At 47.7% G+C, this 27,865-nt stretch overlaps 1 protein-coding gene across 1 annotated transcript; it reads left to right on the top strand.

The window, feature by feature from the left end:
• Positions 1-30: 30 nt before the first annotated feature.
• On the top strand, positions 31-27,865 carry EIF3L (eukaryotic translation initiation factor 3 subunit L). The gene is made up of 15 exons (XM_044301072.1): positions 31-137; positions 342-390; positions 2,624-2,834; positions 14,812-14,891; positions 15,204-15,265; positions 15,348-15,417; positions 17,952-18,025; positions 18,152-18,323; positions 19,449-19,603; positions 22,351-22,521; positions 22,605-22,738; positions 25,086-25,259; positions 25,525-25,714; positions 26,919-26,999; positions 27,708-27,865. The coding sequence occupies exons 1-15, from the start codon at positions 117-119 to the stop codon at positions 27,744-27,746; spliced, it is 1,683 nt and encodes a 560-aa protein (XP_044157007.1). The 5' UTR covers positions 31-116; the 3' UTR covers positions 27,747-27,865.

Raw genomic sequence — 27,865 nt, 5'->3', positions numbered from 1 at the left:
ATGAGCGCGGCGCCGGAAGAGCGTCACTTGTACGTCGCCGGAAGTTGCTCTCTCCTTTTCTGCCTGTACTCGCTGCAGTTGCCGGTAATCGGTCCGGGGAGACTGCAGAGCTCATCATGTCGTATGAGGAAGTAGAAGTGAGTGGTTAGCGATGCCCGTGCCTCAGCAGCCGGTGTATGGTGAAGGAGTCACACTTTGTGGGATGTTGCTGCGTCCATGCCTGGGCAACAGAGCGGACGAGCCCGGTGTGATGGTTCTCATGAGAGCTGTCATCACCCCCAGGCATTGTGTGGACGGATCGTTATAACTGACCTGTGTCCCTCTGTTCTCTTCCTCTCTAGACCCCATATGATCCATACAGCTACCAGGCAGACTTTGACACTCACACAGGTATGTGACCTCATCGCGCCAGGGAGCAGCTCTCGGTGTGTGTATAGTGGCCCTGAGCGACCGCGACAAGGCGTAGTCACTACGCGGTGTCCAGGGCTGCGCCTGCTGATGGCGGGGGTATCGGGAGACTGCCGATCTGGAAACCTAATCAGTATTTCAGGCTGTAGACACTTTCAGATACATTCTTTACATTTTACTCATTTTGGGCTAAACATATTCTTCAATTGAATTTAATTTAAAGTTTTAAACAGTTTTTCCTATACAGCTTTCACTTTCCTTGCATCTGTAGACTGACGCTTCACCGTAAATGCGTCGCAGAGTTGCTGATGGCTAACAGCCCATAAAACTCATTGTAGCGATATTCTTATCAGTTTGATAAGAATTTAACTTGGAGAACCTTTCATCAGTATTAACTTAGGCTTTGTTCACATCACCGTAGGCCTTTCTGTTCCCTAAACGGGGCAGGAGAATGAAAAGGCTGAACAGTGATGTGAACGAAGCCTAAGGCTAATTATGGTATTACTCTGTAGGGCGGCCACCACTGATGCCATGGATGTTGTTTTTTTTTTTTTTTTTTTTTTCTCCCCCCCTCCCATTAGCCTATGTTAAAAACTGATGAAAGGTCCTCTTTAAATGAGTGTTTATGAGCTGTCAGGAGTAGTGTTGAGCGAACTTCTGTTTTAAGCTCGGCGTCTAAAGTTCGGCTTCCGGTTAGCTGAGAATCCCGATATGGATTCCGAATACCGTTGTGGTCCGTGGTAGCGGAATCAATAATCGGCCATTATTGATTCCGCTACCACGGACCACAACGGAATTCGGAATCCATATCGGGATTCTCCGCTAACCGGAAGCCGAACTTTAGACGCCGAACTTAAAACAGAAGTTTGCTCAACACTAGTCAGGAGTTCAGTTGTACAGAGTGATCTGGATTCACAGTGAAGCAGAAGTAAACAGCCCTCAGAGGCACTGAAAGTGAATTATTGATACAAATTTTAGCCCTAAATGAGTAGAATGCAAAAAATATATTAAAAAATGTCCTGAAAGATGTACATAGCCAGGTGCTGGATTGTAAACTGTAGGATATTTTTCGTGGGACAACCCCTTTAAGCCAAATTCTTATCAGTGTGGCAAGAACTGAGCTGTAATGAATATATGAGCTGTCAAGAGTTTTAAGAACAGGACTACAGACTGAGCAGGCAGCTTTGCTGGATGACAGCACTCGGGTTAATAGAAACGGACAGTCTGCAGATACTCTGCTAACCCCTGTAGTACAAGAACTGCTGGAGAGTTTTATTAGACCTATTGAAAAAAAAAAAAAACTTTTAGCCCAAAATGCGTAGAATACAATAATAATAAAATAAATTGCAGTCGAAAGTGTCTGTAGCTTTTGAGATGAGTCTGTTTTACAATATGGCAATGCTGGAGGGTGTTAGGACATGTTCTATATTTTTTTGCGGAGCCGTGGCCTGGAAGTTCGGGGACGCGTTCCGGAAATGCGGATGCAGAGGCAGCGGAGATCACATAGTGTGCTCTCCGCATCCCGTTCTGCCCCATTGAGAATGAATGGGTCCGCACCCGTTCCCGATATTGCGGAACATTTGCGGACATCTGAATGGACCCTTAGGGTGCGTTTATATCTGCTTTACAAATCCTTCAGAGGAACAGCCTGACAGAATTTACTGGATCTGGCCTAGCTGGATAATGCCGGGCATTGCCGGATCCCCGTTAACTTTAATAGGATCCAGCCTCTTTCCGGCAAAATGACATCTGTGCTCATAATACAAAAGTCACACTTAGGCCTCATGCACATGCAGTCCGCAAAATATGGAAACAGTTCATGTGCAGTCTTCGCTTTCTTTGCGGACCCCTTGTTTTCATTGAGTCCGTTGTCCACAATTAGCAGACATATTGTGAATTTTAGCGGAAGGGACTTATAGATGCAGAAAGGACACATGATCAGTGCGCTTTCTGCATCCGTATGTTCGTTCTGTAAAAAGTTAGAACATGTCCTGTACTTGGTTGTAAAATACGGACCCAGTGAAGTTGATGGGCAGCAAACGATGCAGCATGCACAGTATCCATATTTTGCAGACCCCAAAATTCATACGGTTGTGTGCATGAGGCCTTACAGACATGTCATGCAGCAGTATTGGTATATTCTATTGGGTGTCTTTTAGTGGAAAAAAATGGTGTGATTGAGTAACTATAAGCATTTTTTTGTCTACTGTCTCAGGTGACCCCAAGCAGGACCTGGCATATGAACGCCAGTATGAGCAGCAGACCTATCAAGTCATCCCTGAAGTGATTAAGAACTTCATCCAGTATTTCCACAAGACTGTGTCTGACCTGATTGATCAGAAGGTATATGAGCTCCAAGCCAGCAGAGTATCTAGTGATCTCATTGACCAGAAGGTTTACGAGATCCAAGATATCTATGAAAACAGGTAATGATGCTCTCGGTATGGAGGTCCCTATTGCAGATTATGTACAGGACATACTCATGTGCTCTTTGCAGCTACTACCCTCTTGAGCTGAAATGCTAAAAAATTGCCTTACTACATTTCCCACAAGTCCAAATTTTTTGTGTGCCTGGCAAATTTGCGTCCTGACTTAAAGGGAACCTGTCACCAGTTTTATGGTGTACTAACTAAGGGCAACATAAATAAGTGACTGATTCTCTTAGCAAAATGCTGGGTCACTTTCTTTAATTGACCCAGTCAATCTGCCAACATCTTGTATTGAAAAGCTCCAGCTGATAATGATGAGTCATGAATATTCATGAGCTCCTGACTCTCCCACCTACCTGCTGCTGAATGACAGTTATTTTCCATATGAATCAGCAGCAGATGGGCAGGGGAGTGGCTATAGCTCTGAATTAAAAAAAACGCTGGACTCGATGACATCACGCTGGACTCAAATCAGCTCCTTAGCATGCAGCATCTATGTGTGTATGTTATGAGGAAACCATCTGTCACACCAGTAAGTGAATACATCTAAGGCACTTTTTAGTGGTTAATGATTGTATATAATTAGATTATAATCAAATATCCAGATGACAGGTTCCCTTTAACTTTCTTCACCATTTATAGAGAATGTTGTATGGCTTTTGCCATGTTCACACCTCATTTGGGCTGTATGTTGGAAGTATTCCGTAACATATACCTTTAACCCCTTAAGGACCGGGCTCATTTTCACCTTAAGGACCGGGCCATTTTTTGCAAATCTGACCAGTGTCACTTTAAGTGCTCATAACTTTCAAACGCTTTGACTTACCCAGGCCGTTCTGAGATTGTTTTTTCGTCACATATTGTACTTCATGACACTGCTAAAATTGGGTCAAAAAAGTTATTTTTTTTGCATAAAAAAATACATTTTTTACCCAAAATTTTGAAAAATTAGCAAATTTCAAAGTTTCAGTTTCTCTACTTCTGTAATACATAGTAATACCCCCAAAAATTGTGATGACTTTACATTCCCCATATGTCTACTTCATGTTTGTAGCATTTTGGGAATGATATTTTATTTTTTGGGGATGTTACAAGGCTTAGAAGTTTAGAAGCAAATTTTGAAATTTTTGAGAAATCTTCAAAATCCCACTTTTTATGGACCAGTTCAGGTTTGAAGTCATATTGTGAGGCTTAGATAATAGAAACCTCCCAAAAATGACCCCATTCTAGAAACTACACCCCTCAAGGTATTCAAAACTGTTTTTTCAAACTTTATTAACCCTTTAGGTGTTCCACAAGAGTTAATGGCAGATGGAGAAACAATTTTGAAATTTCTATTTTCTCGCCCATTTTCCTTGGGGGACACAGACCTTGGGTATAGCTCAGCTCCCTAGGAGGCGTGACACTAAGTAAAACTGTTAAGCCCCTCCTCCATCAGCTATACCCTCAGCCTGGAGATAGAGGCTACCAGTTTTAGCTTAGTGTCCAAGGAGGCAAGACACTCCCTGCTACTGCAGGGCTGTTTTCTCCTTGTTGTAATTTTATTTTATTTTTGTGTTTTCCTAGAGATACCAGAGACGCATTGGGCCTCTCTGCTCTCCCGGGGTGAGCTGCGCCAGTGCCAACTTATCTGCACTGCTGCCTCCCCCACAGAAGCAATAGGAGGATCTGGGCAGCAATGGCTCCCCTACATCCCGCCAGCTAGGGGGTCGCCCGCACGCAAAGCCCCTCTCCCAGCTTCCTGCCACTGCGGTGCCAGTAGCTGAAGGGGCGACCCTGCTGGAAGGAACTGAGGGTGAAGACAGGTGAGATGGCTTTTCCAGCCCATACCCGTCCCTATCGGCAAGCATGTACCCCTCTGGGTAAGGGGGGCACCCGTGGTCGCTCATTCTGAGCGCTCCAGCAGACCCTCCCCAGCTCCCCTCCGTGTATCTCACGCCGTTTTCCCCCATTTTCAGGCTACTCTTCAAGACGGCTGATCTCTCCCTCTCTCCCTCCTGCCGCCGCCCGCTCCGTTCCGAACGGGGGGCGGGGCTTATGCCCGACATGACCATACCGGCATCGGCGGGGCAGGGGACGATGGTGGCAGAAGGTCACCCACCTGGGAATAATCGCCGCACTCTTGGGGCCTGCGGGCCCTTTATTTCATGGCATCCTGCTTCTTCTTAGCCCTGCGAGTTTTTTCGGCAGCAGGGGGCGTGGCTTACGCGCGCGCGCCATTTTGGGGGCGGAGTTAGGTTCTCCTTCACAGGAGACATTTCAAGCGCTGGAGGGGGCGGAGCTTGTTCCCCGCGCTTCTGCTGAATTCTTCCCGCGTTTCCTCACTCCTAGACAGGAAGCTGGGACACGTGGGGGACTCTGAGCACCTGGTGTATCGCTCGGCTTCTGTGGGCGCTATCTGCAGGCTCTCTGCTGTTTGCTGCTCCCTGCTGCTGCTGCTGCTGCAGCTGCTGCTGATCCTCTCTACTCCTGACGTTCTTCTGAGGCACTGGTAGGACAGTTAACCCTCTCCTAACCCTCCTGGTCATAGTTGCTATATCCCTTGTGGTCTCTGTATTGGTACGACCACTTTTTCAGCATGTCAGATCCCACGGGTGCCCCCAAACCCTGGTACCATGCCTGTACCGCCTGTAAGGAACTTTTTTCGTGTGGGCAATCTGAGCCGCATTGCCTTGCATGTCAGGCCCCGGTGCAGGGCCCGCTCTCCGCTGCGCCCCCCGGTGCCTCTGAACCCCCTGACTGGGCTAGGTCTCTGTCTCAGGCGGTGGAAAGCCTTACACACGTAGTGGGCCGTCTCGTGGATAGACCGCCTCTCCCGCAGGCTGCCACAATCCCTGTCGCACCCGCTGGGACTACCGTTTCTGCCGCCCCCACTGATTCCCTGCCTCCCAGCGAATCTTCCAGGGCCCGGCATATTCAGAAACGTTCAAGGGTTGAGCGCACATCTTCTCCAGATGCTTCGCTCTCTCCGCCATGCGTGCGAGCTCAGTCAAGTCTATCCTCTCAAGGGATACGCTTTCTGAGGGAGAACTGGCGGATTCGGACGTGGACATGGACTCAGAGCTTCCGTCCAAATTGGCGTCCGCGGTGGGGCATCTTATCACTAGCATCCGTGATACCTTTCACATACACGATGACCCCCCCAACTCTGAACAGGCCGGCGTGTCCTTTCTTCGCCCCAGACAGACCTCCAAGGTCTTTCCCATCCACGCAGATTTTTCTTCTGTGGTGTCCAAGGCTTGGACCCGGCCTAACGTCCGCTTTGTTACACCCAAAAAGCTGGACATTTGTTATCCCTTTCCAGCGGATTCTGTGACCACGTGGACGTCCCCGCCTAAGGTTGATCCTCCCGTGGCTCGCCTGTCCAAAAGCACTACTATTCCTGTACAAGACGGATCTTCCCTCCAGTCTGCTGAGGACCGTCGTACGGAATCCCTCTCCAAGGCCATATTTACTGCCTCTGGTTCGGCCCTTAGACCGGTCTTTGCCTCCGCCTGGGCTGGTAAAGCGGTCTCTGAATGGGGTTTGCAACTGGAACGGGAGTTAGGGTCGGACGTCCCTCTACAGGACCTCCGTTCCTTAGCCCAACTAATTGTCCAGGCCGGAAAATTTGTCTGTGAGGCCTCTCTTGATGCGGGTGCCCTCATTGCCCGTTCCTCTGCCCTGGCAGTTTCTGTCAGGAGGGAACTCTGGCTGAAGGTTTGGGCGGCGGACGCCGCTTCCAAACGCTCTTTGGCTGGCCTACCATTCTCGGGTTCCCGCTTGTTCGGAACCCGTCTGGACGAACTTATATCTGAGGCCACGGGTGGGAAGAGTACTCTCCTCCCCCAGTCCAGGCCGAGGGGCGCCCCCCGCGGTCGCGCTGGTTCGTCCCGTTTTCGGTCCTTTCGCAAGCCCACCGGGTCTAGACCCGCGGCCGGTTCTTCTTCCTCTGGCCCAGCCCAGGATAGACGCAAGAAGCCGTTTTTTCGGACGCAATCTACCTGGCGCAAGCCCCAGCCCACACGGGCTCCCTCAGGCCAGCAGCCCTCTGCCTGAAGGTGCGCCCCCACCCACCCGGGTGGGGGGCCGCCTTCTACTGTTCAGGAACGTATGGCGGGCCCACATCTCAGACGCATGGGCGCTCGAGATTGTATCTTGCGGATACAAGATCGAATTTGCGTCCATTCCGCCAGACCGTTTCTTCCGGTCCCGTCCTCCGCGGGATCCCGTACGAGCGGCCGCCTTCTTCACGGCCATTCGCTCTCTAATGGACAAGGGTGTCGTCGCCCCCGTGCCTCCGACGGAAAGGTTCAGGGGGTTCTACTCGAACCTCTTTGTGGTTCCCAAGAAGGAAGGCTCAGTGCGACCGATCTTGGACCTAAAGCGCCTGAACCGTTTTCTCCGACTGCAGAGATTCCGGATGGAGTCTCTCAGGTCCGCAGTGGCCTCCCTGGAAAGAGGGGATTTCATGGCCTCAATCGACGTTCAGGATGCATATCTCCACGTTCCGGTTGCTCCATGTCATCACCGCTTCCTGCGCTTCGCGGTGGGGGACGATCACTTCCAATTCGTCGCCCTTCCCTTTGGTCTGGCGACGGCTCCTCGAGTATTCACCAAGGTCCTGGCCCCTGTCTTGGCCCTTCTGCGTTCAAGAAGTGTTTTTCTTCTCCCTTACTTGGACGACATCTTGGTCAAGGCACCCTCCTTCTCTCAGGCATCCGGCAGTGTGGGACTCACTCTGGAGACCCTGACGCGGTTCGGTTGGATCATCAACCACCCCAAGTCTTCTCTTACCCCCTCCAGACGGCTGATCTTCCTGGGGATGCTCCTGGATACGGAGTTGGCGGAGGTCCGCCTCCCGTCGGACAAGCGTCTGGCCCTTTGCGGGTCTGTTCGCAGTCTCCTCCGTCATCACCGCCCTTCCCTCAGAACCAGCATGCGGTTGTTGGGGAAGATGGTTGCCTGTTTCGAAGCGGTGCCGTTCGCACAATTCCGATCCCGCACCTTTCAGAGGGCAATTCTGTCGGCCTGGGACAAATCACCGAGGAGTCTGGACAGGACCTTTCTTCTGCCTCCCCTGGCTCGGGCTTCCCTCAGCTGGTGGTTGCATATCCCCCTACGGGGGAGGTCCTTCCTCCCACTGAACTGGCTGGTGATTACCACCGATGCCAGCTTACGGGGGTGGGGGGGGGTTTTCCCTCCCCGGTCCGTCCAGGGCGTTTGGTCTCTATCGGAGTCCAGACTTCCAATCAATATTCTGGAACTGAGGGCGATTCTTCTGTCCCTCAGACACTGGACCCATCTACTGAGGGGCCACCCTGTTCGGATCCAATCGGACAATGCCACGGCTGTGGCATACATAAACCATCAGGGAGGCACTCGCAGCGCTGCAGCGATGCAAGAGGTGACCCTCATTCTCCTCTGGGCGGAGGCGCATGTGCCGGCCTTATCCGCAATTTACATCCCGGGGGTGGACAACTGGGCGGCGGATTTCCTGAGCCGGTCCACCATCGACCCGGGAGAATGGTCCCTGCACCCAGAGGTGTTCGAAGCCCTTTGTCTTCGCTGGGGTCGCCCCGACGTGGACCTCATGGCTTCCAAATTCAACCACAAGGTCCCCCGATACCTGGCCAGGGCACGGGACCCGAAGGCGTACGGCGCCGACGCGCTCGTCCTTCCGTGGCGCGAATTCTCCCTTCTGTACGTCTTTCCTACTTTCCCCCTCCTGCCACGGGTTCTTCGGAGGATCGCGGCAGAGGGCGTTCCCGCGATTCTGATCGCCCCGGATTGGCCCCGCCGGTCTTGGTACGCCGACCTAATGTTGCTGTTGGCAGACGCACCGTGGCCACTGCCCTCCAGGGAAGACCTTCTCTCTCAGGGACCGATCTTCCACGAGCATTTAGGCTCGCTACGTTTGACGGCGTGGCTATTGAGACCGCCGTCTTAACGCGACGGGGTTTCTCCGCGGACGTAGTCCGCACCATGATCCGTGCTCGTAAGCCCGTGTCCTCTAGGATCTACTATCGGGTTTGGAGGTCCTATCTGGGGTTCTGTGAGTCCCGGAGCATCCCACCTCTCCGGTTTTCTCTTCCCACGATCCTGTCCTTCCTCCAGTCGGGTCTGGACCTGGGGCTGAGCCTCAGTTCTCTGAAGGGACAGATTTCGGCGCTGTCTATTCTTCTCCAGCGTCCCCTGGCCCCTCTGGGGCCAATTAAGACCTTCTTACAAGGGGTGGCTCACTCTGTTCCGCCGTACCGCCCTCCAGTTCCATCCTGGGACCTGAATGTGGTGCTCTCGGCGCTCCAATCAGCCCCCTTCGAGCCTTTACGGGAGGTCTCCCTTCGCCTTCTGTCCTGCAAGGTAATTTTTCTTGTGGCCATCACATCTCTCCGACGGGTGTCGGAGTTGGCGGCTCTTTCTTGCTCCGAACCTTTCCTGATCTTCCACCAGGATAAGGTTGTGCTTCGGCCTGTCCCGTCCTTCCTGCCAAAGGTGGTCTCCGCCTTTCACATCAATGAGGACATCGTCCTTCCGTCGCTCTGTCCCTCTCCTTCCCACCCCAGAGAACGGGAACTGCACCGTCTGGATGTGGTCAGGGCGTTGAAGATTTATCTGGAGGTCACCGGATCCTTTCGGCGCACGGACTCCCTGTTTGTGGTTCCGGAGGGTTCGCGCAAGGGTTTGGCGGTCTCCAAGGTGGCTATTGCCCGTTTCATTAAACTGGCGGTGTCTGAGGCTTATCGAGCCAAGGGTAGAGCTCCGCCTTTCAGCGTCACTGCTCATTCCACCAGAGCAGTCGGAGCTTCCTGGGCGCAGAGGCATCGGGCCTCGGCTGAACAGTTGTGCAAAGCAGCCACTTGGTCCTCTCTGCACACTTTCACAAGGTTCTATAGAGTGCATACGCATGCATCAGCGGATGCTGCTTTGGGCCGCCTGGTTTTGCAGGCAGCGGTTTCCTGATGCTCCGGTGGTGGTCCGCCTTGGGTTTGTGGTCCCTCCCTTCTTGGACTGCTCTTGAACGTCCCAAGGTCTGTGTCCCCCAAGGAAAATGGGCGAGAAAAGGAGATTTTTGTATAACTTACCAGTTAAATCTCTTTCTCGCTCTTCCTTGGGGGACACAGCACCCACCCTTCTGTGTTTTGTTACAGGGTTATGGTCTGGCGCCCCGTTGGGTTGCTGGCTGGTTGTTTCCGTTATTGGTTGTTATCCTTTCACTACTTGGACACGCAACTGGTAGCCTCTATCTCCAGGCTGAGGGTATAGCTGATGGAGGAGGGGCTTAACAGTTTTACTTAGTGTCACGCCTCCTAGGGAGCTGAGCTATACCCAAGGTCTGTGTCCCCCAAGGAAGAGCGAGAAAGAGATTTAACTGGTAAGTTATACAAAAATCTCCTTTTTTGGAAAATTTTCCAATATAATCAATTTTTTCCAGGAGTAAAACAAGGGTTAACTGCCAAACAACACTCAAAATGGGTTGCCCTGATTCTGTAGTTTGCAAAAACACCCCATATGTGGTCGTAAACTACTGTTTGGCCGAACGGGAGGACATAGAAGGAGGGGAACACCATATGGGTTTTGGAAGGCAGATTTTGCAGGACTGGTTTTGTTTATACCATGTCCCATTTGAAGCCCCCTGTTGCACCCCTAGAATAGAAATTTCAAAAAAGTGACTCCATCTAAGAAAGTACACCCCTCAAGGTATTCAAAACTGGGTTTACAAACTTTGTTAACCCTTTAGGTGTTCCACAAGAGTTGGCAGATGGAGAAACAATTATGAAATTTCAATTTTTTGGAAAATTTTCCAATATAATCAATTTTTTCTAGGAGTAAAACAAGGGTTAACTGCCAAACAACACTCAAAATGGGTTGCCCTGATTCTGTAGTTTGCAGAAACACCCCATATGTGGTGGTAAACTACTATTTGGCTAAACGGCAGGACATAGAAGAAGGGGAACGCCATATGGTTTTTGGAAGGCAGATTTTGCTGGACTGGTTTATTTACACCATGTACCCTTTCAAGCCCCCTGATGCACCCCTAGAGTAGAAACTCCATAAAAGTGACCCCATCTAGGAAACTACGGGATAAGGTGGTTGTTGTTTTGGGACTATTTTTGGGGTAAATTTGATATTTGGTTGCTCTATATTACTCTTTTTTGAGGCAATGTAACAAAAAAATTAAAATCTAAAATTGTTTCTACATTCGCTATTTAGTTTTGTGGAACACCTAAAGGGTTAACATAGTTTGTAAAGTAACTTTTGAATACCTTGAGGGGTGTAGTTTCTTAGATGGGGTCACTTTTTTGGAGTTTCTAGTCTGGGCTACATCAGGGGGGGCTTCTAATGGGACATGGTGTCAAAAAAAAAACTGTCCATCAAAATCTGCCTTCCAGAAACCGTATGGCGTTCCCTTCGTTCTATGCCCTGCCGTGCGGCTATATAGCCATTTACGACCACATATGGGGTGTTTCTGCAAACGACAGAATCGGGGCAATAAATATTTAGTTTTGTTTGGCTGTTAACCCTTGCTTTATTACCGGCAAAATGGATTTAAATTGAAATTTTGCCCAAAAATAGGTGTTTTGGCACCGTTTTTATTTTATATTTTTAACACCGTTCATCCGAGGCGTTTGGTCAAAAGTTATTTTTATAGCGACGACTTTTACGCACGCGACGATGCCCAATATGTATGGCTCTCAGACTTTGGAGACACTAAGCAGGCATCCTAAAACTGCGGCCCTCCAGATGTTGTAAAACTACAATTCCCACCATGCCCTGCTGATGGCTGTAGGTTGTCTGGGCATGCTGGGAGTTATAGTTTTACAACATCTGGAGGGCCGCAGTTTGAGGATGCCTGCACTAAAACTAATATTTTTGGGGGAAAGAAAAATAGTTTTCGTGTCTCCAAAGTCTGAGAGCCATAGTGTTTTATGTTCTCTAGTGAACTGTTGGGGATTATAAAAATTTAGTACTCCATGGAAGTGTGATACTCCCTGAAGCAATCGATAACGCAGAGGCCCGGATGATCGGGGCACGTGTCGCACTGAGTGGTGGTGTCCTTCCGTATCCCCCTCCTGCGACACACTCTGCACTTTTTTTGGGTTCGTCCCTTCTTTCCAGTATGGGGGACCACACCTGGAAAGTGTTGGCCAGGGACGATCCGGGCGCCTCCAGTTCCCGAGGTACTCCGGCCTGCTCTTTCCCGGTCCGAAAAGATCAGGTCCTTGAGGACTGCCTCATAGAATTGGAGGAATGTCCCTGTGCTGCCAGCGCTTCGGGATAGTACAAAAGAGTTGTACATGGCAACCTGCACCAAGTAGACCGCAACTTTTTTGTACCATGCCCGGGTTTTGCGCATGGCGTTATATGGCGTGAGGACTTGATCCGAGAGATCAACTCCTCCCATATACCGATTGTAGTCGACGATACAATCGGGCTTGAGGACCGTTGCCGCGGTACCTCGCACAGGGACTGGGGTGGTGCCGTTACCGTGGATTGTGGACAGCATAAGGACATCCCTCTTGTCCTTATACCTGACCAGCAACAGGTTTCCACTGGTAAGTGCACGGGTCTCACCCCTGGGGATAGGTACCTGGAGGGGGTAGGCAGGGAGGCCGCGCTGATTTTTCCGCACGGTCCCACAAGCGAACGTAGATCTGGCGGCAAGGGACCTGAACAAGGGAATGCTGGTATAAAAGTTATCCACGTACAAGTGGTAACCCTTATCCAGCAGTGGGTACATAAGGTCCCACACGAGTTTCCCGCTAACACCCAGAGTGGGGGGACATTCTGGGGGTTGAATACGGGAATCTCGCCCCTCGTACACACGAAATTTGTAAGTGTACCCTGAGGTACTCTCACAAATTTTGTATAGCTTCACGCCATACCTCGCTCGCTTTGTGGGAATATATTGGCGGAAACTGAGTCTCCCCTTGAACGCAATGAGCGACTCATCAACCGCGACCTCCCTTCCAGGTACGTAGGCCTGCTGAAATGTGGCCCCAAAGTGATCGATGACAGGCCGTATCTTATACAGCCGGTCATAGGCAGGATCACCTCGGGGTGGACATGCTGCATTATCGGAATAATGCAGACATTTCCGGATGGCCTCAAACCGGGAGCGTGTCATGACCATACTGTACAGTGGGGTCTGGTACAGGACGTCCCCACTCCAGTATTGCCTGACACTGGGTTTTTGGACTAGACCCATATGCAGCACGAGGCCCCAAAATGTCCTCATTTCGGCTGCACTGACCGGCGTCCAGCCACCGGGTCTAGCCAAAACTGAGCCTGGGTTTTGAGCGACGAACTGTTGGGCGTACAGATTCGTCTGCTCCACCATCAAATTCACCAGTGGGTTACTGAAAAAAAACTAAAATAGTCAATTTCAGTAAACCCCACTGTGGGAATCTGGATTCCAGGATTGCCAGCGAAATCCGGAATCTCAGGCTCAAAGTCCACTGGGGGACACCAGCTAAGTTCATCGGCAGGGGTCTCCGGTGAACTTATTTGGTGGGCCGGGAAACCAGTACGAACCCCAGGGCGGCTCGTACTAGGGTGGGCCACAGGATCCCTAGCATGAGCGGCCCCTGGCTCCGCCTGGCGGCGTCTCCGCCGCCTTGGTGGCTCATCGTCATCCGATGATGATGAGGAGGATGCTGATGATAAGAGGAATGTGGGGTCATCCTCATCCTCACTGGGGCTCTCGGAGTCGGAGGCAATCTGGGCATATGCCTCCTCGGCCGAGAACACCCGGCGGGCCATGGGTGTGTGTGTGCGTGTAGGTGTGCGTGTGTGTAAAACTTTATTATATGTGCGTGTGTGTGGGGGCAACGGGTGTTCGCGTACAAAAAAAAGGAAAAAAGGGCAAGTGTTAGGAAAAAAAAAAAGTTGCTGATTAGCGGTACAACGCTGATCAGCGGTGGGGCAGGCGATGCGCTAACAGTGGACGGACGCTAAAAAGTGCCGACCAGTCAGCGAACGCAGAAAAAAAGTGGTGGTGAGGGGGCTAGTGGTGGTGGTGGGGGGGGGGGGGTTGGGGGGAGTGGTGGGGGGATGGGTGGAGGGGGTGGGGGGGCTGGTGGTGGTGGGGGGCTGGTAGGGGGGGGCAAGTGGCAGGGGGGGGTCTGGGGTCTGTTAGATGGATCAAAAAAAGTTTTGTGTAAAAGTTAAAAGTTTTTTTTTTTTTCCTAACTAACTTTTCCCTTCTTTCCCTGCCTAACGATGCCTCTCCCTCACTGACCCTAACCTACCTGGGTGGCGATGGGTGCAGGAGGGTGATGGATGGCGATTAGGGGGACACAGGAGCTGGTGCTGGACGATGCTGCCGGGTGCTCGTGCAGAACAGGAAGAGGAGGGGAGAGAGGAGCGCAGGAAGTTTGAATCTCGCGCCTCTCTCCCCTGCACCAATCAGCACCCTGGACAGCAGTGTTCAGCACCAGGGCCAGCACCGCCTCCTCAAATCCTCGGACTGCGATTGGTGGTGTATAATTACGCCACCGATCGCAGTCTTTTTCCGGTTCATCGGGTCACCGGACACCCGAATGGACCGGAAACGCAGAAAACCGCAGGTCTGAATTGACCTGCGGTTTTCTGCGATCGCCGATACGGGGGGGTCAAATGACCCCCCCCCCCTGCGTTGTTACGGGATGCCGGCTGAATGATTTCAGCCGAAATCCTGTTCCGATTAACCCCCGCGGCGCCGGAATGCCGATTTTAAGTCAGGACGTACCGGTACGCCCTTGGTCCTTAAGGACTCGGGAAATAGGGCGTACCGGTACGCCCTGTGTCCTTAAGGGGTTAATGTATGCCACCCTATAGCCATACAGTGCCATATGTTGACTTAGCACCTTGACACTTTCGCCATCGATTTGGTTAATGGTGGGGGCAAAGTTTTCATTTGAATGTGGTTGTGAACATAACCTTTTACTGCCTCAGGTTTCTTATGAGGGACATGTGAACAGAAAATTTTGAGAATTCTCTCTTCTCATTGCAGCTGGACAAAGTTAACTGAACGTTTTTTCAAGAATTCTCCATGGCCTGAAGCAGAAGCTATTGCTCCTCAAGTTGGGAATGGTAGGTGTGGGCATTTACTGGATGTTGTGACGGTAGCGGCTTTCTTTTAGGGGCTGTAGTGTCCATGTTTTATCACAGTCGGGGAGATTTATAAAATCTAGTAGAAGGGAAAAGTGAAGCAGATGTCCATAGGTAGCACTAACTTTCTAAAGGGCTTCAGTAAAAATGAACCCTGAGATCGGCTTAGTCTGTATAAGTAGCTTTTCCCTTGTGTTAGTTTTGATGAAAACATATTTCTGGCATTGTTCTAAATATAATTTGACCTTCAAAAATGGATGTGCGGCTGTTATGACCAGTTTCCTTCTCTTTTAGATGCAGTGTTCTTGATTCTCTATAAGGAGCTATATTATAGACACATCTACGCCAAAGTTAGCGTAAGTATCTATTCTGCATGTCTGTATCAGGCTTGGTGTTTGATGTGATACAGTAACCCTGTGATTCTTGTGCTTCTTGTAGGGAGGACCCACACTGGAGCAGCGTTTTGAATCCTACTATAACTACTGCAATCTCTTCAACTACATTCTCAGTAAGTTTGTCTTGCCATTACTTAATGTTTGGGAATCTGTCACCAGTTTTATGCTGCCATGGCATGTCTGAGTCCTCATGTTCCCGAGCTCCTGGCTCTCTCCGCTCCTCCATTGCACGGATTGACCCTTTTTCCCAATTCAATCAGCAGCAAGGGGCTGAAAAAAAATCCAGGTGCTGGAAATGTTCAATACAAGATTTTAGAACAGGCATCTCAAACTTGCGGCCCTCCAGCTGTTGTAAAACTACAACTCCCACAATGCCCTGCTGTAGGCTGATACCTGTAGGCTGTCCGGGCATGCTGGAAGTTGTAGTTTTGCAACAGCTGGAGGGCCGCGAGTTTGAGATGCCTGTTTTAGAAAATAAGCTCGGTCAGTTAACCTCTTAGTGACTAAGCACTGTCCTGCTCTAGCAGCCCGAACCGGCAGGAGAGCCGATCCTGGCTGTTTAACACTTTACATGCCCCGGGCAATGGCACCTGCTGTATTTAAAGCGGTGACAGAGGGAGTGGACTCCCTCTGTCTTGCATTTGCGGGGTGCTAATGTGTTTGAAGGCTACCTGGCATCTGTTGTAGGCCCGGTCCCGACTGTAGTAATTTCCAGCAGGCTGTACCCTCTGGCGCAGCCTGCTGGTCAATGTTAAAATAGCATTGCTATTAAAATGCAATGCATTATAGGGATAATGCATTGCATTTTAAAAGCAATCAAAATACTGTCTGTTATAGTCCCCTTGTGGGACTATTAAGTGGTAAAGAAAAGAGAGAAAAAAACATTTATTAAAAGGATTCCATAAAAAAAACTTTTCTTTTTTCCATTGGAAATACGCTTTTCAATGAGTAAATTGGCAAAAAAAATAATCTTCCCCGTATATTTGGTATTGCCGCATCCGTAACGACCTGGGCTACATATATATCACATAAATTATCCCCTACGGTGAACGCGGGAAAAAAAAACAGAATTGCTCATTTATTCTTAGTTGTCACTGAAAAAAACTTAATCAAGTGTTTAAAAAGCACCATTTACCCCAAAATGATACCAGTGAAAAATACAAGCCCGCCCTCACGCAACTCCATAGAAATAAAAATAAAAAATAAGTTATGGGTCTTGGGAAGCGGCAAAAGCTTTTTTTTTTTTTTCTTAAAAAAAAGGGGGGGGGGGGTTTATTGCAAAAAAGTTATAAAACTTAATAAAAACTATATGTATTTGGTATCACTGTAATCGGACTGACCCAGAGAATAAAAATATTATGTTATTTATACCGAAAAATGAACGCCGGAAAATGTATAACGTAAAAACGCAGTGGCAGTATTGCTGTTTTTCCCATCTCCCTCCCAGAAAGAGTTAATCAAAGTTATGTCTACCCCAAAATGGCGCCATTAAAAACTACAACGTATCCCTAAAAAAACAAGCCCTCATACAACTATATAGATGGAAAAATAAAAAATGTATAGCTCTTGGAACGTGACAATGAAAAAAGGAAGAAAAACTAAGGGGTTTAAGAAAGTAACCCAGCATTTTGCCAAGGGGATCTGTCGCTAGTTTACGCTGCCCATAGGGCTACATAAAACTGGTGACAGATTCCCTTTAAAGGTGTTTTCCCAACTCCATTTTATGGCATGTCCACTGTATATGCCTTAAAGGGGTTCTGCACTTTCATTTAACTGATGATCTATCCTCTGGATAGATCATCATCAGCTTCTGATCGGCCGGGGTCCGACACCCGGGACCCCCGCCGATCAGCTGTTTGAGAAGGCAGCGGCGCTCCTGCAGCGGCGCAGCCTTCTCACTGTTTACCGCCGGGCCGCCCGCCCACTGACGTCACGACTTGTATCAACTAGAGTGGGCGCAGCTAAGCTCTGTTCACTTGAATGGAGCTTAGCCACGCCCACTCTAGTTGATACAAGTCGTGACGTCAGTAGGCGGGCGGCCCGGCGGTAAACAGTGAGAAGGCCGCGCCGCTGCCTTCTCAAACAGCTGATCGGCGGGGGTCCCTTTAAAGAGGGTATCCAATTTCAAGAAGCCCCCTTTTCCCCATGTGCTGGTCCCCGTGGCGCTGCTGCTTCTCCCTGCACATGGATGAAAACATCTCCCAGTCCCCGCCTGCCATTGGCTGCTCCCCCCGACACCGGATATTTTCATCCGTGTGCAGGGAGAAGCAGGAGCAGCGGGGTAAGTATATTACCGGTGAGGGGTCCGGCACATGGGGGGTTGTTTCTTGAAATTGGATAACCCCTTTAACTGTGATAGGTGTAGGTTTCTTTATATCTCACAGAACTGAATGGAGATAGTTGTGCGCCACCTCTCCATTCATTCTTGGCTGTCTTACCGGTGGGGTGGGATTTGGGAGACCTCTTCAAGACGTTCTTCATGTAGTTGCTGCTCTCAGAGGTATGGCCTTCACCTATCACACACTTTTATGGTGGATATGCCATAAATGTGTGTATTGCCAGTAATCCTTTTAAAAAGCACACAACTGTCTTGTCTGAGGATTGTATTGCTGGTTTGCGTTTATTAACACTGGTGGCTTCCTTGTAGATGCAGATGGTCCAGCACCCCTGGAGCTGCCTAACCAGTGGCTGTGGGATATTATTGATGAATTCATTTACCAGGTATACAAATGTTTTGTTTTTTGGTGACCTTTTTTTCTGCTGTGCCCTGCTTAGACTTTTCGGTGTTTGTACATACAATTGAGTTTAGTTTTTGGTTAAACCTCTTTGTACTTCTTCTTGCTTTAGTTTCAGTCATTCAGCCAGTATCGGTGCAAGACTGCAAAGAAGTCAGAGGAAGAAATCGAATTCCTGCGTTCCAACCCCAAGATCTGGAACGTTCACAGCGTACTTAATGTGTTACATTCTCTAGTGGACAAATCCAACATTAACCGCCAGCTGGAGATTTATACTAGTGGAGGTGAGGAAACTAAAGTTTGCTTCATTTAGGGGTGGGATTAAAGGGATTATGTCAGCAGTTTTGACCAGCGGCACTGTGGTGACAGCACTAGGTAGTGGTTGGGTAGCACGGTACAAACATACCTTTATCTCACCTGGAGTAGTGTAAATATGAAGTTTTATTCTGCTCCAGCAAGTGCCAGTGACTGCTGTAGTGGAGTAAAGGGGCAGGGCTGTGAAGCTGAAAAAAGCAGTGTGCACTTCACCGTAAAGCTCCGCCTCCTTGGCACTTGCAGGAACAATCTGGCAGAATAAAACTTTCTCGATACCCCTGATAACAAAAACTCCATAAAATGTATGATTGTCCTGCTCTTCCCCAGGCCTTACCTAGTTCTGTCAGCAGTTTAGCATAGTCAAAACAGTTGTCAGCCTCTGTTTAATTGCAGAATAATGTCGTCCTTTGGATGGAACTGTCTATATTTGGTGTCTTTGACTCATGTGCATATCATGGAAGGACTGAATCCATCATGATTTAAGGTGCCATAGACAGGCTTTTAGTATTGGTGAGTTACCTGCTTATACTTGGACCACTTAGGCCTCTGTTTTGTTCTGTTTTTTTTACATTTTCAAACATTATGAAGTTAGGGATGCACAGCTTCATTGGCTCTGCATACATTCTTTTGTCTTACCTAACCTAAAGGGAAAATATCAATATGGCCTTAAAAGGCTTGTGTAGTGTAATGATATTGGTGACCTATGACATTAGGATAGGCTCTCAATATCAGACTAGTGGGATTCTGGCTCCCCAACGATCAGCTGAACGAAGAGGCCAGTGTTCATGTGACAGATGCGTCGTCTTGAATGTTTACCTACACGCCCTAGATTGTAGTGATGGTGCAGTGTAATTACAGCTGTTCGTCCCATTAAGTTCTAGCATGTGAATGCCGTGGCCTCAGACAGCTGATAAATGGGGGTGTTGGACCCCCACTGATCTGATATTGACGACTTATCTTGAGCATATGTCATCAATAGAATGCTACTGAACAAAAGTCTCCTAACCAGCTATATTTTACATTCCACTGTGGGACTCTGTTACTCATACAGTCCATCATGTGAAGATTTTTCTTTTATTATCTCTCATCCTTAGGTGACCCTGAAAGTGTAGCTGGAGAATATGGGAGACATTCCCTATATAAGATGCTTGGATACTTCAGCTTGGTTGGACTGCTGCGTCTGCACTCGCTGCTTGGAGATTACTATCAGGCTATAAAAGTGTTGGAAAACATTGAACTTAACAAGAAGGTACCACCTGCCATTATTGTTTTAAGGGTACATGACTATTGCCTGCAGAGAAAATGAAGTCCAATTTGACAGCAACCCTATTATCTTTAAAGGGTATTTTTGGTTATAATTATATTTTAAGTAATGACTCCAGCCTGCCTCCTGAAACAGAAAATTCATACTTACCTGCTTCATGCAGCACCACTACTCTGTGCTTCCTCCATGTTCTGGTCCTGGCACTGTTTACGTGCGCTGCTCCAGCCAATGACTGGCTTCAGCAGTGACATAACCACAAGCAGCATGTCTCTGCTGAAGCCAGTCGTTGGCTGGATAGGTGCTTGTGATCCTGCTCATAGCCGACTGGAAGATCGAGATAGCAGAGGACCAGAGAGCAGACAAGTATGAATCTTCTTTTGCAGGAGGCAGGCTGGGGCATTACTTTAAATGTAATTATAACCGTAAAACTCCTTTTTAACTGTGGAAGTATGTTGTATTACATTTCATCTATCTGGTGTAATCCACTTACATTTTGTTCGCTGTTTTAGACTTGCCCTTTCGGTACTTCTTAAGCTGTACTTTAAGAATATGTTTAGGGATGAGCGAATAGACTTCGGATGAAACATCCAAAGTCTATTCGTATAAGACTTCGTTCCAATACTGTACAGAGCAGGAGCTCCGTACAGTATTAGAATGTATTGGCTCTGATGAGCTGAAGTTATTGCTTCGCGAAGTCTCTTCGCATAATAGCTTCATAAATGATCTTGTACTCCTAAAAACCATTTCCCGAACTTGGATTCTCGCGAGACTTCGCAAAGCAATAACTTCAGCTCATCGGAGCCAATACATTCTAATACTGTGTGGAGCTCCTGCTCTGTACAGTATTGGAACCAAGTTTTATGCAAATCCGCTCATCCCTAGTTATATTCATAGGTGGAGATTTGTTGTAGTGGATGACGTTTTTTTTTTCTGCAGTTGCAGAAACCTTTGGTACACATCATCCATTGTGAACATACTTAGTTGGCACATACTGTAGAGGTCTGTTTGCTGATGAAACTGGTGTTCAGCTAATTGAATATCTTGATATTTTGTACATTATTAATATGGATGGTCCCTGAGGTGGGACTTAGGGGCGGAGTTCTATGTCTACACACTGAGGAAGCACTAAGTGCCGAAATGGGTTGTCCTCTGAGCAGACCCTTTGCATAATACATGTTAGGGCATATGGAGATGTTGTATGTGGGGGAGCTCCAACCAGAGGATGTCCTTCTGTTAGCCAGAGTGCAGAGCCACAGCAGGTCTTTCTCCAGATTACAGTTTTTTAACAGATTTAAGCCAAGTTACCCCCTAGGGACACAAAGTTCCCACTGCGTACCATCTCAAGGAAGCGCTCGGAGCCTCCATGCACAGTTCCATCAGATTTCACAGGAAGAATAAGGCAGCATGCAGTAGTGGGGATGTCGACGCCTGTCGTGAAGAATCTGGTGCTGCATCATGGTTATTGATGGTGAAGTGATGCATGTTTATTTGCTGGAAGAAACAGAATACGTATTTTGACCCACACCCTACCTCTTCTCCTGACCCTATCTTGCCATGTGAGATCTCTGCCGCAGCTTTACCCTGAACACTGCATGCTACGCCAGCTTTACAGTTCCTGGCTCTGTGTCCCGAGCACCTGCCCACCTATCTCTTCGGCTGATTTTTCCAGCTAGAACACTGGGAAGCAAACAGGCGGTGCTGCAGTAGAGACAAGGATCCTACTGCAGCCTGTTTCCACCACCTCCTATGAGCTATGGCTTCCTTCTAACACTGGAGAAAGCACATCCCAACAGGCAGTGCTTCCTTGATGGCACACACAACATTGCAGATTAGTATAGTATTTTCATGTCTGCAATGCTCCAAATCTTAAATTTTAGTCTAGGGGCAAAAGAATGAAGACATGACTCATGGTGGTATTTGAGTCTTCCCCTTCTGACCCCACGGCAGAAGACTTATTTTTTTAAAGGGGTTGTCCTGGTTCAGAGCTTTGCAGGGTAGGGCAGCACTAAAGCCTGCCCACTGCTGGGCGGAAGCCTCCGCCTAGCTAACACTATGGAGAGCCTTGTACGTCACCGGAACTGAATCGCGCAGGGCAAAGGAGAGCATCGGAGCATGAAATGCTCTTATACTCATTTCAGGGGGGCCAGAGGGGTAAAGATGGGGATATGTCCGGGTTCAGCTCTGAACAGGGACAACCCCTTTTAAGCAAAGACTTGGGTGCTACCCTTACAACCTAGATGAGCTAATAAGATTGTGACGTGTTTAAACAAAGAACGATGTATATGTCCTCATAGCATGCATCTGGACATAATTAGGATACTCTAGCGCAGCAAAACCAAGGCAAAGAAATTCTCTTGTCTAGATGCATTATGTCCCCTCTGTAGCCATCTAGCTTGTATATCAAATGTTGCAATCTAGGCATATCCAATTTTTATTAATCCTACTATATCAGTGGGAAGAGGAGTGTTGAAGAGAATTGAGTGTCTAGAGGACCTGGTGTGTCATGACATATCGATATTCCATTTGTTACCACTTTTGATCCTTTACTTTGGCAGTTGCAAGGGTCCTGCTGTCAGAACTTGGGTTTGTAAAGTTGGCCCCATTTTGGAATGATCCCTGATGTTTGCACAGAGGGTAGTTTAAGATTTGAAGTCCAGTGCTCTAAACCAGAGGTTGTACAGTGGAGTTCCTGAAATGTACATTTTACAATAATGGTGCTCTTTTGCTTGCAGAGCATGTACTCTCGAGTTCCTGAGTGCCAGGTGACCACATACTATTATGTGGGTTTTGCATACCTTATGATGCGACGATACCAGGATGCCATTCGGGTTTTTGCTAATATCTTGCTATATATCCAGAGAACCAAGAGCATGTTTCAGAGAACCACATACAAGTATGAAATGGTAAGTGGCTTCTCTTTCTTGTGATCTGTTTGAACCTTTATTACGTTACGTGGGTGAACAAACTTTGTGTCTTTTCTGCACAGATTAACAAGCAGAATGAGCAGATGCATGGACTGCTGGCCATCGCCCTCACCATGTATCCCATGCGCATAGATGAGAGCATTCACACTCAGCTGAGAGAAAAATATGGTGACAAAATGTTGCGTATGCAGAAAGGGTAAGGAAGCTGAAAGTCTCATGCAGCTTTCCTAAATGGTTTATCTCCATAGTTTGATTAAAGGGATTTCTAAGTGGGTAAATCCTGATGACTTGTCCTCAGGATAGGTCATCAATATCAGACTTGTGGTGGTCTAACTCCAGGTACCATCACTGATCAGATGTTTGAAGGGTTAGTGGCGCTCAAGCGAGTGTTACTTCCTCTGTAAAATTGCCTAAGCATTGTTTTTGTTGTAGATACCGCAAAGTGTAATTACAGCTGCTCCATGCCATTCAAGTAAATGCAAAGGGGCTTTCAATCCCATCTGATCCCTGCTGGGCCTGCAAGAGATTACATGTCATTCATCATTCCCCTGATTGCTGCTGCCGGTTGTCAGCCTCACTGGTTATGTGCCGTGCATGCACACTTGACTGCTGAGGCCAGTGATTGACTGCATGAGCCATGTGGACGTGACATTTTAAAGATGGGGTTTTTGTTTTCTTTTACACCGCCTCTTGCTCTCTGACAAATTTCAAAAAATCTTACGGAATCTTTTTAAAAAGTAGACTTCTGAACCCAGCCTTAAAGGGGTTCTGCACTTTCATTTAACTGATGATCTATCCTCTGGATAGATCATCAGCTTCTGATCGGCAGGGGTCCGACACCCAGGACCCCAGCCGATCAGCTGTTTGGGAAGGCAGTGGCGCTCCAGCAGCACCACGGCCTTCTCACTGTTTACTGCCGAGCTGACGTCACAACTAATATCAACTAGCGTGGGCACGGCTAAGCTCCATTCAAGTGAACAGAGCTTAGCCCCACCCACGCTAGTTGATACTAGTCGTGACGTCAATGGGCCGGCAGTAAACGGTGAGAAGGCCGCGGCGCTGCCTTCTCAAACTGCTGATCGGCGGGGGTCCCGGGTGTCGGACCCCTGCCGATCAGAAGCTGATGATCTATCCAGAGGATAGATCATCAGTTAAATGAAAGTGCAGAACCCCTTTAAAAGATAACTGTCATGTTTTCATAAAAAAATAAAACTAGTTTAGCATATGTTACTGCTGCAGCAGCATTATGCATAAAGCAATCTGTAGTTTCTTCACTTACCACTGTTTTCCTTGAGTTTTCCCTTAGTTACGGCTGTTTAAACATTTACAATATGAGGACCTTCTCAAGGTGGCTCCTCTGCCAGTTCTCTGAGGCCAAAACTGCTTTCCCTCACTTCCCATACACACTTGCAGAGAACAAGAGGCGGTGTAAAATAAAAATAAAAATAAAAAAAACTATCTTTAAAATGTCACATTCACATGGCTCATGCAGTCAATCACTGGCCCCATCTTCCTGTCTTTTTAGCCAGACAGACGAGCCATAGCAACTGTCTTTTAAAGGGTTTCTATCACCAGATTTAACCCTATTAAGCTAGCAGACACTAGCGATGTGCTAATGTCAGCTAAACCTAACTAGCCTATTCGTACTTTTATCTATGCCCCCCGTTAAGCCAGAAATCTAACTTTTATAATATGCTAATTAGCCTCTAGGAGCAAGGGGGGTGTTATTTCTGCTCCTAGAGGCTCCATTCTCCCACCTTTGTCGCCTCCCTCCAAGTCCTGATTGAGAGGGCCAGGCAGCGCTCGCATCTGTCTGCCAGCCCTGTGCTCTGGTGAAATCTCACGCCGTTCAACATTCGGAGCAGGAGCGGTGAGGGAAAGACATTCGCAGGCTGCCACCTTCCTCACCGCGTCTGTGCCGAATGGCGTGAGATTTCACCAGAGCACAGGGCTGGCAGACAGATGCGAGCGCTGCCTGGCCCTGTCAATCAGGACTTGAAGGGAGACGACAAAGGTGGGAGAACGGAGCCTCTAGGAGCAGGAACAACACTAACCCTGCTCCTAGAGGCTAATCAGCATATTATAAAAGTTAGATTTCTGGCGTAACGGAGGCATAGATAAAAGTAGGAATAGGCTAGATAGGTTAAGCGGCCATTAGCACATCGCTAATGTCAGCTAGCTTAATAGGGTTACGTCTGGTGACAGAATCCCTTTAAGGGAGCAGTGGAAAGGGACAGAGGTCATTAATGAAAGCTGTTATTATAAGGTAATGTTATTATAAGGTAATTGCAGATCTTTTGACAATCATTGACAGACTACTCGGCTATATATGCCTAGCTGTAATTAACTAGCAAATAAAAGACAGTTACCCTTTAAATTAGTTTAATTGACCACTCGCTACACACTTCAAATCCAAATGTGTGTGTTCAGATGACGTTTTATGGTATTTTGCGCTTAGACTAGTCTGGGATTACACATAGATGGGTAAATATTGTGTTTTCTAGTTCTAAATTTAGAATTTCTGACTTTGTTCTACTCGACAGTGATGCACAGATTTATGAAGAACTTTTCAATTATGCCTGCCCTAAGTTCCTGTCACCAGTCGTCCCCAACTATGACAATGTGCACCCCAACTACCACAAAGAACCGTATCTTCAACAACTCAAGGTCTTTCTTGATGAAGTTCAGCAGCAGGCACAGCTGTCCACAATCCGCAGGTACGTCTCCCTTCAAGGCATGAGCATGGAAGGAGTTGCAGATTCTGCCGCAACATGACATGCAACAAATTCTGTGCCAGATATTCGCCACAAAAGTGGTGTATATCTGTAAATGACCCCCTAAACTCACAAGAGAAATTGCTGAAAAGTTTGAACAAGGCATCAAGGGGAGAAGAGGTGTAGGGGGGTACCCCACAGACTGAGTGAAGATGAGCACCTTGTGTACCAGAGGCCATATTTTTACTTGCAGTTCTTTTTCTTTTAGTTTCCTGAAGTTATATACTACTATGCCTGTGGCAAAGTTGGCAGGATTCTTGGATTTGCCTGAACAGGAATTCCGCATTCAGCTGCTTGTTTTCAAGCATAAGATGAAGAACCTTGTGTGGACTAGTGGCATTTCTGCCCTGGAGGGAGAGTTCCAGTCTGCATCAGAAGTGGATTTCTATATAGATAAGGTACAGCATTCAGCCTTGTGCTTCACCTTTTTTAAAACCTTAAATATTGCTTAAAGGTGGTTATATGACTAGGATATGCCACCATTGACACAGGTCCACGTCCCAACTCTAGGACCTGCAGCTATCTCTCGAATGGGCCCCCAAAGTGAAGGAGAGAACACCGCTCAAGCCCGGCCACCTTTCTGTTCACCTCTATGGGAGTTCCAGAAATAGCCATGCTGGTGTTCGGCCCATTTTCTGCACTCCCGTAAAAATGAATGGAAGATGGCTGCCCTTGCACGGTACACCCTTGTTTACTTTGGGGACCCTGTTCTAGAGGTAGGTGGAGGGCCCACCTCTGGGACCTGCACTTATCTTTTGGTGGCATATCCTAGCAATATGACACCAGTGTGTGAGATTGGTTTGTTCCATTTCAAGAACTTATCCCCTATCCACAGAATAGGGTAAACGTTTTTGATCACCAGGAGTCCCCTGGAGTGTCAGAATTTCTTATTTCATAGGGAATGCAATTATTTACTAAAACACTCTCTGGAGTGGTGACAGATCCATCTTGGTTTCTGAGATAATTTAAAATCTCGGGCAATCCCCTACAATGTCACTTTTTTTTTTTTTTTTTCTCTGCTGCATTTGTTTGGTATTTCAGCCGTAGTTTTTTTTATCACCGATACGGTTTGAAAACATAGCATGACTGCTGCAGCCAATGGTTTGTACCGGTCTACAGTTGAGGACAATGTTGGCTGGTGAGGTTCCAAATCCATAAACTACTGTGGCATGCAGGTATGTGTAACCTGACCGCTGCAGCCAATCGCAGTCCTCAGCTGTAGACCACTGAGGTGAGTGGCTGCAGCCGTTACATGCTGTATTCAGGCCAATCACCACTGCTGTTTGAAAGCAAACAGCGGGAGGTGTACCGGACCAGCAAGAATGGTGCTGGAGAAATGAGTATAAGTGTATATGTGTGTGTGTGTGTGTGTGTGTGTGTGTGTGTGTGTATATATATAATATATATAATATTTTTTTTTTAAGGCATTGTAGGGGTTGTCCTAGATTTGTACTAATCTTGGGCAACTCCAATATTAAACTGGAAGACATTAATATTTTTGTTTTATATATTCATGTTCATATTTCTGTGGATGAAGTATGATATAACAATATTATGTGTGACTGACCTTTCACAACTAATATTTATTGCGTTCTTCTTCAGGACATGATTCACATTGCGGATACCAAAGTTGCCCGACGCTATGGAGACTTCTTTATACGACAGATACACAAGTTTGAAGAGGTGAGTGCCCATCAGATCCACTATTTTAATGCCTTAACCCTTTCGCTGCCAGCGCCATACATATACGGCGCTGGAGCGATGTGCGAATATGGTGCCCGCTCGCACGTGCAGCGGGCGTCATGGCCTGCAGATCTCTTCTGTTTCACACAGCAGAGACCTGCGGCTAATTACCATGAACGGCAATAATGCCGATCACTGTAATTAAATGCTGTGATCAAGTGATATCACGGCACCTAATGCACAAAAACCGATGCCCCGTGTGGCCAATTCGGGCATCGGTGGTTAAACTGAACACTCTCAGCCTTGCTGATGAGGCTGAAAGTGTTCATACTGCAGTTCTTATTTTGGCCACCAGGTGGCAGGCCAGGATAAGAATTGAGCAAAGTTGACTGTAAATGGCAAATATAAAATCCCTGTTAAACCAAAAAAAAAATTACCATAAATAATAAACTCATGAGGCACAAAATGATCACAAAAAATATATAAAAGTTTAAATCACCCCCCTTTCTGTATAATTAAAAAATAAATACATAACTCTCTCTCGATTTCTGAGTTGCTGTCCGTTCCATTAGGCACTGATGCTTTAGTGTGGACCTAATAGAAATGCACTTTACTGTTAGTGTAAACGTAATCATTAATAGAAGTGTACAGATCCACAAAATGGTTTATTGAACTAGTGTGACTTCCGTATTTATTTATTTTTTTCAGCTAAACAAAACTTTGAAGAAGATGAGCCAAAAGCCTTGAAAGGAAATCAAACAGACAAGATATTTATAAGGACTAAATGGCAACCTACAGCTACCAACACATTGCTGTCATTATCAAGCGGACTAAAATATTTTAATAAAACTTCAGAAAACTAGCAA

This window comes from Bufo gargarizans, chromosome 7 (assembly GCF_014858855.1).
Source record: "Bufo gargarizans isolate SCDJY-AF-19 chromosome 7, ASM1485885v1, whole genome shotgun sequence".
NCBI lineage: Eukaryota > Metazoa > Chordata > Amphibia > Anura > Bufonidae > Bufo > Bufo gargarizans.
This window is presented reverse-complemented; position numbering and strand designations above follow the sequence as displayed.